A 13416-nucleotide genomic window follows, 5' to 3' on the forward strand; every position below is an offset into this window, starting at 1 on the left:
AGATAAAACAGAAGTGAAGTCATTTCTACTTTAGTTTTTAGTTTGACAAGAGTTTAACCAAAGCAACACAAACGTTCTTTATTTATAGCTGCAGAGGAAATACACTGTGACAAAGAGAGGAATTGTGTTTTTAATTGTGCAGTAATGTTGTGCGACAGAGCAGTTGTGGGTCATTCACAGTCAAACTCACAGCTGCTCGTCCTTTAAGAGGAAAGTGAATGTATGTTTTTCTAATGTTTGTCTGCAAAATGTTTAATTTTTAGAAGATTTTAGAAAGTGTTCAATGATGAAAAAAACCTGTCAGTTTAAATAATAAAGTACAAAAAATGAAAAGTGCTTTTGTTTTTACTGTCAATGTTTAGAAACTCTAACAAACGTAACATATATCACATTTATTCAGTTAAAGTAACTGTTAAGTGAACGTCCTCTGTCGACTGACAGGAAGTCACAGTCTGTAACACACACACACACACACACACACACACACACACACACACATATCTTTTCCTTTTACCACAGCAGTCTCTGTAACAAAGGAAACACCAACATGAGCTCAGAGCTTCATTTCCATCACACATTTACTAAGAAGTTCAGTCCACGTGTTTTTCTTAAACTCTGTCAAATCTACAAACTCTGGACGTTTTTCTTCATTTCTTCTCTGATCTGAAGACAAACCAACATTTATACAGCAGGTGAATCACTGGAGACCATCACACACCTGTGGTGTGATCGTTGTTGTTCACTCCACTTTCACTCCACTTTCACTCTGGTTTCACTCCTGTTTTCACCATTCAACATGACAGCTTCATTTTACATGTTGTGTATTCAGAGGTTTGCTGCAGATCACTCTCCTGTAGGAGTTTGTCTGTTTGACTTGAACTGACTGAAGGGATTTAAAATCCAGAATATGGTGAAGTATATTTGTGTTATATCAGTATCTGTTCTTTATTACGTTCACATGACACAATAATGTGGTGCAAGATCAGATCTTCTAATGTTTAAATGCAGATGATGGAAATCCCAGGACATTTCATCATGTTTTTCTTTCTGAAACACTCAGATCATCAAGCGGCCACTTTATTAGGTACACCAACAAACCAATCACCATTTAACAGGAGACCTAATGAAGTGTGTGTGTGTGTGTGTGTGTGTTCTTGTACTTGCGGCATACTGAGGACCAATGAGGGTTTTTAACCAACAAAGTGAGGTCATTTTGGCCGGTCCTCACTTTGTTTTCATTGAAATCACTTCCTTAGGTTGCTATAACATGCTATACTCAATTTGTAAAAAAAAAAAATAATAATAATTTTGGACGACATAGTATAGTATGACTTTTTTGTCAAATTTTGGACCAAAACATTTTTGTCAAAGATTTTTTCAAATTTTGGACGACATAGTATAGTATGCCGTTTTTGTCAAATTTTGGACCAAAAATTTTTGGTCAAATTTTTTTTTTTTAATTTTGGCCAACATAGTATAGTATGAAGTTTTTGTCAAATTTTGGACGACTAATTTTGGACCAAAAATTTTGGGTCAAAAATTTTGGGTCAAATGTTTTTAAAAAAAATTGTCGACATAGTATAGTATGACGTTTTTGTCAAATTTTGGACCGAAAAAAAAAAAAAAAAAAAAATGTCCATCCCTTTCTGCTCTGGGGCTCCACCTGCAGACATTTTATGGTACTGCAACCTGTAGTTTTTGTAGATGTCGTTCACGAAGTAGATATTTGTAATTGTGTTGATTTATAAAGTGGAAATGCTGGTCCTCAGTATGCAGCAAGTACAAGAATGTGTGTGTGTGTGTGTGTGTGTGTGTGTGTGTGTGTGTGTGTGACATGGTGTCAGTTTGTCATAAACACAAGTATCAGATAAGTACTGAGCTGTTAAAAGGTTACTAAAGCTCATGTGACCGGTTGAGCAACATAGTTGTAAACATCGTTGTAAACATCGTTGTACACATATTTGTAAACATACATCGGTCACCACGTGTTTCCTGACGAACATTCAAAGTGTGTTTTTAATGAATTAAAGTGATTAAAGTGTTTTCTCCGTCCTTGTTTACTAGTTTATCTTGCGCAGCTCTGCTTTGTCACACTTCCGTGTTTACGTTTTTTTTTCTTCCCCGGAGCCGCAACATGCGCTCGCGCACGGTTTTCAAACCCCACCCTTGCTGAGCCTGTTTGTCCACCGCGGTGTTTCATGGGAGATGCAGTTTAAAGTGATCAGTGTGCGTCCGCGTGTGTGAGCAGCCGCGTCACCGCAGAACCACATTACCCAGCTACGGTGGCTCGTTAGCGGATCGTCTCGCGTATATACTGCAACAACCGCGGAGCTGCTGCAAACGGCTTCATCATCGTTGAACACAAACAACAGTGAGTTCTCTTCGTCTTATTAACCACTCTTAACTTAACGAGTTAACTTAACGTAGTAAACGTCCGTCAAAGGTAACAGACAAACGAGGCTCGTGTGGTGGCGTTTATATCAGTGTTCAGGTTTAATGACGACATTAATGTTGACTAATGTGAGCTAAAGCTACAGAGCTAACGAGCTAAAAGGCTAAAGAGCTACACGCGAGGCTTCATCTGAGTGTGTGTGGTTTAAACTAATGTTAATGTTCACACGGACTTCTTACAGTCTTAGAGCTGGAGAGTGTTGCTGCACTACTGTCTGTCACCGCTAGATGTCGCTGTTATACGTGTGTGTTTGTTGTGTCTCGTCCATAGTTGAAATGCTGCTGCCGGAAGTGACGTCTGTTGATAGAGACGTGTTTTCTGTAAAGTCCAGTGATTCTGTTTTAAAAGTGGGACAAATCTAACATATGTGTCGTGAACAATCAGCTGCGCTTTCATCATAATAAATAAATAATAAATAATACGTTTATTTTTATGGAACATTTTAATTTAGCAGTGAAACACAACGGTGCAACTAAGGGTTAAAATATGACGATGGAGAAGGTAAATATCTACTGATAAAGTAAAACCCAGTGCTTTACAGAATACTGTTAAATGATATAAAATAATACATATTTCAAACACTCAAAATATATATTGACAGTATTAACAAATCAATGAATGAATTTGACAATTGAACAATAATATCCTAACTAAGACGTCTACAATGCACACGAGAGTGTAATATGTTTTAGAAGGTGGAGAAGTCGTCGTCCGTCTGATCTGCTCACGTCGTTCACTGAGGTCTTCAGTTAAATCTGTGTCCACCAGACCATGAAGAGCAGAAGACGGATCATCTCCTCACTAACTAACCACACACGCTTTGTGGAACATTTATCGTCTTCTTCCTCGGAATGGTTGTTAGATTTATGCAAATTAAATAGATATGTTCTCATTTGAGTTTATTACTAATTTTGTGAGAAAAGTGAAATACCATTGTTTCTGTTGATGGTCTGATGTTGTTGTTGTACATAAACAAGAATAGAACTTAAGACATGAAACAGAAAAATGCTGGTTTGAAAGCCAAGGAATAAAAGTGGGTTTTTAAGAAGAGTTTAAAAAAAGTTGAAGATGGTGAAGGTGACCTTTAACCTTCCTGTTTACAGTGTGACATCATTACAAAACATCAAAGGATATTTTCAAAAAACTGTCTATTAATCACATTATCGTCCAATGATTCACTTTGACAGGTAACTTTGACAGGTAACTCGTGTCAAATGTAAATGAAATATTATATACGTGTATATTTATGTGGGTGTGTGTTTATATGTGTATATGCATATATACCTACATATTTCACAGACTCTGCCCTCACCTTCCTTTGTTCTGTTACCATGGCAGTGATGGTAGCAAAAATACTTTGTTTGGATAAAAAAAGTGATGTTTAGTTGTTTTTAATCGATCCCATTTGTCCTTTTCCAGCTGTGATATTTCACTTATTGTCTAATAACCTCCTGTCGTCATCTTTGTTCTGTGTGTTTGTCTGTGGACAGAAATGTCAGAGACGTCGAGTGATGCAGAGTCGTCCTGTGGCTGGACCATTATCACTAATGAGGTCATTCATTATTCCTGACTCTTTCCATTTCATTATCACTAAATTAAACTTAAAAATAAATCTAATAATGATGTACGACCTTGTTAATGTGTGGAATATGTTGAATATTTAGGGTGTGTTTTCTCTCCTGAGCATAAACTGACAACAGCTTTTACTTTTGTAAAGAAATGATTAAAAAACAACGTTCATCTTTTTACCTTTGATGGAGTTATAGATTGACACCATGACCTCTTGTTTTCCAGGGTTCAGATATTGAAACATTGGGATTGGAGGCTGTTGTAGATTATGGCACTGAGCTGTTGGAGCGCCCTCCAGTGGAGGAAGCAGAGCTGCAGGACACCCATGCCTCTGCACTAGGTACAGTAACTATTTTCAACAAAGAATTTGTCCTTGAATTGAAATGATCTCACACACTGATGATATTGTAGCTGAGTGCGTTGAAGAAGGTGAGACGTTGGACGAGACGCTGGGAGACCAAACCATCGTGGAGACGCTGTTCTCCACCGAGGTGAGACAGCGTCACATTTCAGTGTAAATAGTATTGAGAGGGTTTGGAGCGTCATTTCTCTCTGGTTGTTTTGTGCAGGACAAGGACGAAGCTGCAGGGAAGGAGCATGTGTCTCTGCTGTCGGCCAGCGATCACAGCGACATCATGACCCTGGGAGACGTGAGGGAGGACGAGCATGCAGACGAGGAGGAGGAGGACGAGGAGGAGGACGAGGCAGCAGACAGCGAGGAGCTTTACCTCGGCTCGTCCTGCAGCAGCCAGTACGCCTTCACTGCTGCAGAGACAGGTACGACACACTCACCTGTCCTCACCTGTCCTCACCTGTCTCTCTCTCTGTCCTCACCTGTCTCTCTCTCAGTCTCAGTCAGCACACAAACATTTGTTCCTTTGCCTGTTTTTACGTCATTAAAGCAGGTTTGATCATAAGTCACTGGACTCTTCCTCAAAGTCTGCTGAGTTTAGGAAACCACCTGAGGAGCCAGCTCACTGGAGGGCGCTCTTTCACAGGTGGCCTGATTTAACAGTGATGCTAAGTTTGCTCGGCTCTTAACACAAAGCTAATCTGTGTGAGCAGCCCACATCTGTGCATGTGTGTGTGTGAGAACATTTATACAAAGTTCTATTCAACAGCTCAGGTCAAATGTGAACTCGTATATATTCAGAGTTTAGCTTTTACAGAAGTGGACAAATATGTGATGTGACCTCTCTTGTGTCTGTGCAGCATATTACTGATTATTTACTGATCTTTTAGCATGAAATCAAATGGTTTGACTTTTCCTGGAATGTATTCACTTCACTTCAAAAACATTTCATAGATGTGATATTTATGATCTGCACGAGGATCAGTGCATGTTTCTGACTCTGCTGTCAAGTCTTCAACCCTAACTCGTGTATTATGGTCTGTTTATCTTTAGTTTTCCCAGCGCAGCAGCAAGCGGCGACAAGCAACAGCAGCAGTGAGGACGAGACCGGACCGAGCTCCAGCGCCGTCGTACGAAGACGGAGGATGAGGAGAAACACCACGAGCACAGGGACCGAGCTTCAGGAGGAGACACCGGAGTCTGGACTCCTCCAGGACCTGGACAGAGAGGAGGTCAGAGAGGAGGTCAGAGAGGAGGTCAGAGAGGAGGACGATAGAGAGGAGGTCAGAGAGGAGAAGCAGCAGGAAACTACAGTCCGACCTTCTCATGATGTTGGAATGCGAGGCCGGTGCAGAAGCGTCCTCCACACCTGCCTCATGCTCACCCTCGTCGTCGCCGTCTGCATGAGCTTCAGTCGTCTCTATGGTGAGAAGTTTGTGATCCACCATGTTGTTCATGTAGAGAATGATTTAAAAACCATGTTCTAGTAGAAACGTCATGACATTAATGGGTGACAGTGATCCAGCAAACAAACTGTGAATATGTTGTTGTAAATCACAGGCTCGGAGCAGATTCCACCAAGCCCAGAGGTTTTTGTGTGTGGAGGTGCTGATCTGGATCCAGAAGAACCTTTTATTCACCAGGTCAGCGCTTTTTCAAACTTTATCATCCACACATTTTTCACACGACAACTTTAACACAAATCAATAATAAATCCACCTTTCTATGTGCATTGGTTAGTAGTATTTATGAATACCTTCATTCTCTGCGATGAAGCAACATCTTAAAACATTATCAGGAGCTCAGAGTGAAGCAAGAGTGGAATCATCTTCTCATGGCTTTAATTTCTGACTCAGGCTCTGAGGGACGACTTGGGCCCAAAAGACGCTGAAGTCATTTCTCTTCTCACAGCAACGATCAAGGAGATCAAGAAGGAGAAGCAGGAGATCAAGGCCAAACAGGCAGATATTCAGGTGATTTAGAGATCATATACTACATGTAAACATGTACAAGTACTACCTGTTTAACTGAAGCCCAGAACTCTTTTTCCTCCCAAGGCCCAGAGAGATGACTTTGAACTGTTGCTCCAACAAAAAGCCAATGAGAGACGTTCCATGGAGGCTGAGCAGCAGAGGCTGATGGCTGAAAACCACCAGCTGAAAAACTCTCTGGAACATGAAGAAAAGTCTCTGTTCACGGTCCAGGAGGAGCTGAGGAACCTGCACTCCAAGATCACACATCTGGAGATGATGGCAGCTGCAGCCGACTCAGATAGGTCAGAGAACCAGAGGCTGAAAGAGCAGCTGGAAGAGGAGAAGCAGATGATCATGGACGTCCACGTCCAGAGTGAGGAGCTAATGGCTGAAGCACAGACACTGAAGAAGGAGCTGGAGGAGGAGAGGAAGGTCACAGATGAGCTGACGAGCGAGCTGAACGATCTGAGGAGTGACCTCCATGGGAGGGAGGTTGGTTCAGAAGCAGAGGAGCTGCAGTCTCGTGTGACGGAGCTGGAGAAGAGGCTGAGCTTTGAGAAGCAACGCTCGGATCTGTGGGAGAAGCTGTACGTGGAAAACAAGGAAGAACGAGCCAAAGGAGACACACAGTCCAAAGTGAAGAAACCAAAGAAGGGCGTGGCAGGGAAAGTCCAAGAGACGTTTGATGCTGTGAAGAACTCCACCAAGGAGTTTGTCCATCACCACAAAGAGCAGATCAAGAAGGCGAAGGAGGCCGTGAAGGAAAACCTCAGGAAGTTCTCAGATACTGTCAAATCAACTTTTCGACACTTCAAGGATTCAGCGTCAACGTTGATTAAAAAAGCTCGAGGCTTTTGTCACGGCAAATGTGACGGAAAAGAATCCTGGCAGCACAGATCCCACAAACCTGATCACAGACACAAGCACGACGAGTCCTTCCACAGCAGCCGCAACACTCGCAAATCAGGCCAGAAGGTTCATGAAGATGGAGGTCCAGACGTGAAAGGATGTTCTGGAGTTTTTGACTGTGCTTACCACGAGTCCATGAGTCTGTTCAACCGAGCCATGGAGCCAATCAGAGCAGACGAGTTCTACCAGCTGCTGCAGAGCTACGTGCACCAGGAGGTCGACCACTTCCACCACTGGAAGGAGCTGGAGAGCTTCATCAACAGCTTCTTCCACAACGGGCTCTTCATCCACGACCAGATGCTGTTCACAGACTTTGTCAGAGGTGTCGAGGTTTATCTGGCAGATCTGCACGAGTACCAGGGGCTCCACGATGACATGTTCGCAGATCTGGACGACTACGTCTACAGGCACTTCTTTGGAGAGGCCTACACCAAACACCAGCGCTCAAGGTGAGGATCGAGGTAGGGCTAAGGTAGGACTCAAGGTAGGGCTCAACATAGGACTCAACGTAGGACTCAAGGTAGGGCTCAAGGTGAGGTTCTAGGTAGGGCTCAAGGTAGGACTCGAGGTGAGGCTCAAGGTGCCTTACCTTGAAGGCACAGGTTAGTTTAGGTTAGTTTACATCATCCAAGGGTTAGTTTAGGTTAGTTTACATCGTCCATGGGTAAGTTTAGGTAAGTTTAGTTTACGTGATCCACGGGTTAGTTTAAGTTAGTTTACATCATCCACTCAAGGTGAGGCTCAAAGAAACCTTTGTTTTCAACTCTTTTCCATGAACCTGAGAAGAACTTGTTTGTAAAAGCATTCAGACGACGTTTAATAAGTGAAGTAACTTAGAGTCATGAAGTGAGGACGATTCATTCAGTTCAGTAATATTTAATATGACTCAATGAACTTGATGTAAAGTCATGATAAAATCTTACATAGTTGTCCTTCGTGTTTTGTATTTGACTCAGAGGACCCTTTGAAAAACCCGTCGCAGACTCAAAGGACGAGTCCAGGTCCAAACATCACCAGCGGAGGCAGCAGAGAGCCAGATCTCGACCACACACTGAACGCAAGTGGAGCAGATCAGGAGGAAACTCTGAGCGACAAATGGCCGACGTCAAGATAGAACTGGGTCCTCTGCCGTTTGATCGCAAATACTGAAGCTAGATTAGCTTTGTTTCTTTAGATGTATGTTTGCACAATGTTAGCTTGACGCTACTGAACGTCCTCGAGTGGTTTTTGTGTTATTGACGTGATCATGTTGAGGTCTAAACGGAGGATGTGGTATATCTGATATGTTCTATTATAATGTTGTTAATATTGACCTCAATAATAAGACCTTAAACACTGACGGCCCCTTCAAACACAGCACTTTAACAATCATTGTTCATTGTGATTGTTTTTTTAAAAAAGAGCTGTGATTAATTCACCGTTGACTCTTTACTGACATTCCAACTTTATTTACATTGAAGCAAACATAGAAAAACACATTTAATTCAATAGAATTAAAAACACGTATATTTGACACATCTTAGAGAGTTTCAAGATGATCAAATATTTATTTTAGTGTCAAATCAAAGAATATTGTCATGATTTTCTTCCATCGTTGCAGTGATGGTCAGTGCTGGTCGGTGCTGGTCAGTGCTGGTCGGTGCCTTTCATAAATAAAAATGCTTCCTCCAACTCTTCCTTGTGGAAAGTGAGTGTGAAATATCTCCGTCGTCTTCACAAACTCATGCTCTTGTAAAAACACAGAGATTTCCTACAACAGCAGAGAAACAGCAGAAGTCAAACGTTTGCACAAATCAAAGCAGAAATACAATTTTATAATCGCTCACCTTTTCCAGAACATTGAACAGAACCAGGTGAGTGGGCAGAGAAGATTTGTCAGGAAATGAGTTCCTGAGCCAGTGAAGAGGCTCCAGGTAAAACATCTCTGCCTCGTCCACGTAATTGTCCTCTCCAAGGTCAGGAGGACACTGGAGAAAGGTCATCTTTATGGGACAGTGGACGTGGCTGCAGGGAAACACATCAAACAGGTGAGCACTTTCTGATCTTCTGAACACTTCATGAAATGTTTGATCCTGATGCTGCGTTTGTGTTTTCACAGAGAAGCAGCAGGACAAAGATGATTGGACGGTGGTGAACCTGTAGTAAGGTGTGGAGTGACAGGGCATGAGGAAGAGGACGTGAGGCTGTGCAGTGACGTCACACAGCGTCTGGATCTGATTCATCACGTCCACCGTCCCACGCTGGTGGACCAGACCGGTGTAGAGAGCCAGAAGCAGGTTTGTGAGCAACAAGAAGGACGCTGCAGGTCCACGCCACTCTTTCAAACTGGCCAGTGACTTCCCTGTGATGGACGTGAAGCACACGTTAAACACACGTTAAACACATGTGAATGTTCTGTGCTCACATTGAGACGCTGAAGACTCACCACAGAAGATCATACAGAGAGGCAGCACAGGGTAGATGAACCTGAACTCTTTGTGAGGAAGTAAACTGAAACGAGCAGAAAGTCGTCATCATCATCATCATCATCATCATCATCAGGACCTCTGTACGATGTCTTCATACATGAACAACAGCAGAAGAAGACTCTCTGACCTGTAGACCATGATGGTCCAGACCACGGCTGCCAACAGGATCTTGTATCTGCTGAAGGTCAGGGTGCATCCATGAAGAAAGAAGGGAAGATGAGGACCCATCACCACCACCAAGCCCTGAGTCAGGTACCAGTGCCAGGGATGAGCGCCGTAGAAGTCTGCTACACCGTGGAAGACGTTCAGCTTCAGGAAGTTCAGCTGCACCAGAGTCCACTGCAGAAGAGCGGCGTTAGTTTACACTGTCCACGGGTTAGTTAAGGTTAGTTTACATCATCCTCAGGTTAGTTTAAGTTAGTTTACATCATCCTCAGGTTAGTTTACTTCATCCACAGGTTAGTTTAGGTTAGTTTACATCATCCACAGGTTAGTTAAAGTTAGTTTACATCATCCACGGGTTAGTTTAGGTTAGTTTACATCATCCTCAGGTTAGTTTACTTCATCCACAGGTTAGTTAAAGTTAGTTTACATCATCCACGGTTAGTTTAGGTTAGTTTACATGGTCCACAGGTTAGTTTAAGTTAGTTTACATCATCCAAATGTTAGTTTAAGTTTACATCGTCCACAGGTTAGTTTAGGTTAGTTTACATCATCCACAGGTTAGTTAAAGTTAGTTTACATCATCCACGGGTTAGTTTAGGTTAGTTTACATCATCCTCAGGTTAGTTTACTTCATCCACAGGTTAGTTAAAGTTAGTTTACATCATCCACGGTTAGTTTAGGTTAGTTTACATGGTCCACAGGTTAGTTTAAGTTAGTTTACATCATCCAAATGTTAGTTTAAGTTTACATCGTTCACAGGTTAGCTTAGGCTAGTTTACATCATCCACAGGTTAGTTTAGGTTAGTTAACATCATCCACGGGTAAGTTTGGGTTAGTTTACGTCATCCACAGGTTAGTTTAGGGTTAGTTTATATCGTCTACAGGTTAGTTTAGGTCAGTTTACATCATCCACGGGTTAGTTTAGGTTAGTTTATATCGTCCACAGGTTAGTTAAGGTTAGTTTACGTCATCCACAGGTTAGTTAAGGTTAGTTTACGTCATCCACAGGTTAGTTTATATCGTCCACAGGTTAGTTTAGGTTAGTTTACATCATACCACAGGTTTTACTCAGCAACAGTGAGTGACTGTGAATTCTTTACCTTTCCATAGAATATACAGTCGATCACAGTTGAAATCACAAGTGCTGCCGCCCTGCAGGTGACAAAACAACAGCGTCACTGAGAATGAAAGGATACATACACATACATATATTTACGTATATGTATATATATATATATATATATACATACATATATATATAATATATATATATATATATATATATATAATATATAAGTACTAACCCTATAGGAATGTAGTGATGAGTGATGAGTCTCAGTTTGTTCTCTTCTTGACAGAAATGATAAACGATCAGAGGAAACCACAGGATCAAGGCTGTCGGCCGGAAAACTGCTGCCACGGCAACAAGACTCAAGTAGATCTGACTGGAGACAACAAGGTGTTTGTTTGTTTGTTTGTGTTTGTGTTTGTGATGAAGATGATGATGATGATGATGAACTGACCTGCTGTGTGTTTTAGAGCCACTCAGAGGGAAGTAACACAGAGCCAAACATGTGAGGGAGGTTTCTGTGCTGTTACTGAGGGTTCTGGTGCAGCAGAACCATGAGAACCAGGAGGTCAGGTGACTGAAGAACTGCACACACACACACACACACACACACTTCAGTCTAAACCAAGAACATTCTGAAGAACACACACACACACACACACACACACACACACTCACCGTCCATTTTGTAACGTGTTGATTTTCCAGATTTCCGATGAAGAAGAAAAACTTAACGTCAGCAAACGCAGCGAGAAGAGACTGAAGGATTCTGGGAAGCCATATCTGAAGACACACACACACAGTCTATGATGAGCTCACACAGACTCAACAGTGACACCCAGTGGTCAGTTTCCTCACCAGCAGCAGGACTGAGTCCATGTTGATAAAGTGTAAAATCTTATAAATGAAGGCAAAGATCAGAGGAAAAGAGAATCCTCTGATCTGTGAAGTCCACTCCCAGGTCAGGAAGCCATAGGTCACACTGTTAAGGTTAGAACTGTCTCTATATCTACATACTTATATACTTATATTTATACTTATATTTATACTTGAATCTTCTTTTCCTCCTGAAAACAACATAACATTTAAGAGTTGAAGGATATTTGAAGACCATGTGATGAGAAACTTCCAGACTCTGCCAGAACTCATCAGGGACAAAACTGCTCTGGACCAGGAGACAATTAATGAGTCTGAAGACCACGGAGAAGAAGACCAGTCTGAGCCTGAGGGACACTGAGGACACAAGAGAGACAAGAGACATTAGTCTGTCCTCTATGAGTCTGAGGGACACTGAGGACACAAGAGAGACAAGAGACATTAGTCTGTCCTCTATGAGTCTGAGGGACACTGTGGACACAAGAGAGACAAGAGACATTAGTCTGTCCTCTATGAGTCTGAGGGACACTGTGGACACAAGAGAGACAAGAGACATTAGTCTGTCCTCTATGAGTCTGAGGGACACTGAGGACACAAGAGAGACAAGAGACATTAGTCTGTCCTCTATGAGTCTGAGGGACACTGAGGACACAAGAGACATGAGACATTAGTCTGTCCTCTATGAGTCTGAGAGACACTGTGGACACAAGAGACGTTAGTCTGTCCTCTGTGAGTCTGAGGGACACTGTGTCAAGTCAAACAGTTGAATGTGTGAAAACAGTGGACAGACATTGTCTCTCACCGTTGTTCAGAGGACATTCATCTTCATTTGAATACAGTTGAGATTGTCTCTTCCTCAGTTTCACGTCCTCCACTTTGTTCCCAAACTTCACTCGTGGACGGATCTTGTCCATCAGGACATTCTGTCTTCAGTCTGCAGGAGACACTGTAGGACAGACGACTGTAGGACACACTGTAGGACAGTAGGAGACACTGTAGGACAGACGACTGCAGGACACACAGTAGGACACACTGTAGGACACACTGTAGGACATACTGTAGGACACACTGTAGGACACACTGTAGGACACACAGTAGGACACACAGTAGGACACACAGTAGGACAGGTGGAACCAAAGCTTCGTTTACAAACGTCACGGATCCTCTGGTGTCCCTCTGTCGCGTGTCCGTCAGTTGTCGCGTGTCCGTCAGTTGTCGTTGATCCACTGAAACACGTTGTGTGTTTTTATTGAACGGAGTTACAAAGTAAAACGTGCAGCGACATCATCTCAGTCAACTCTCAACTAACTCTTTCGCTCTTTTTGTCGCTTCCGCATTCAGTCTTGCTTCTTCCGGTGCAACGCGGTTGTTTGCCTTCAAAATAAAAGCTCGACAATGAGGAGTTGCAGTCGATATTGAATTTTTGATTGAATTACTTTATTCCTCCACCAGGGGGGGACACACATTTACAACAGCTCAGTTAAGGTGACCACAGGTGCAGAAATGTGCAAGGGCATAATAAGTAAATAAGAAACAAAATGTAAAGATAAGATTAAAAATAGAATAAAATAAAATACAATATG

General features: G+C 42.3%; 2 protein-coding genes across 5 annotated transcripts; one reads left to right on the top strand and one right to left on the bottom strand.

Moving 5' to 3' along the window:
- Positions 1 to 2306: 2306 nt before the first annotated feature.
- ccpg1 (cell cycle progression 1) lies at positions 2307 to 8830 on the top strand. 4 transcript variants are annotated; one of them, XM_083890730.1, is made up of 12 exons: positions 2307 to 2371; positions 3943 to 4004; positions 4247 to 4361; positions 4433 to 4512; positions 4591 to 4798; positions 4924 to 5019; positions 5427 to 5617; positions 5654 to 5798; positions 5934 to 6016; positions 6230 to 6346; positions 6431 to 7704; positions 8212 to 8828. In XM_083890730.1, the coding sequence occupies exons 2-12, from the start codon at positions 3945 to 3947 to the stop codon at positions 8402 to 8404; spliced, it is 2562 nt and encodes an 853-aa protein (XP_083746856.1). In that variant the 5' UTR covers positions 2307 to 2371; positions 3943 to 3944; the 3' UTR covers positions 8405 to 8828. The 4 variants fall into 4 exon arrangements, with proteins under 4 accessions (XP_083746856.1, XP_083746855.1, XP_083746854.1 ...); XM_083890729.1 differs by having other exon boundaries at positions 4927 to 5019; positions 5427 to 5798; positions 8212 to 8830; XM_083890728.1 differs by having other exon boundaries at positions 5427 to 5798; positions 8212 to 8829.
- Positions 8831 to 8861: 31 nt separating this feature from the next.
- pigb (phosphatidylinositol glycan anchor biosynthesis, class B) lies at positions 8862 to 12747 on the bottom strand (the record flags this gene model as incomplete). The annotated part of the gene is made up of 11 exons (XM_083890748.1): positions 8862 to 9005; positions 9082 to 9259; positions 9392 to 9596; positions 9681 to 9745; positions 9851 to 10062; positions 10989 to 11040; positions 11193 to 11542; positions 11636 to 11740; positions 11816 to 11939; positions 12061 to 12190; positions 12636 to 12747. 11 exons carry the CDS (start codon positions 12745 to 12747, stop codon positions 8862 to 8864), a joined length of 1677 nt encoding a protein of 558 aa, XP_083746874.1.
- Between the last annotated feature and the right edge of the window lie 669 nt (positions 12748 to 13416).

This window comes from Microchirus variegatus (genome assembly GCF_963457635.1).
Source record: "Microchirus variegatus genome assembly, chromosome: 6".
In the NCBI taxonomy this organism is placed as follows: domain Eukaryota; kingdom Metazoa; phylum Chordata; class Actinopteri; order Pleuronectiformes; family Soleidae; genus Microchirus; species Microchirus variegatus.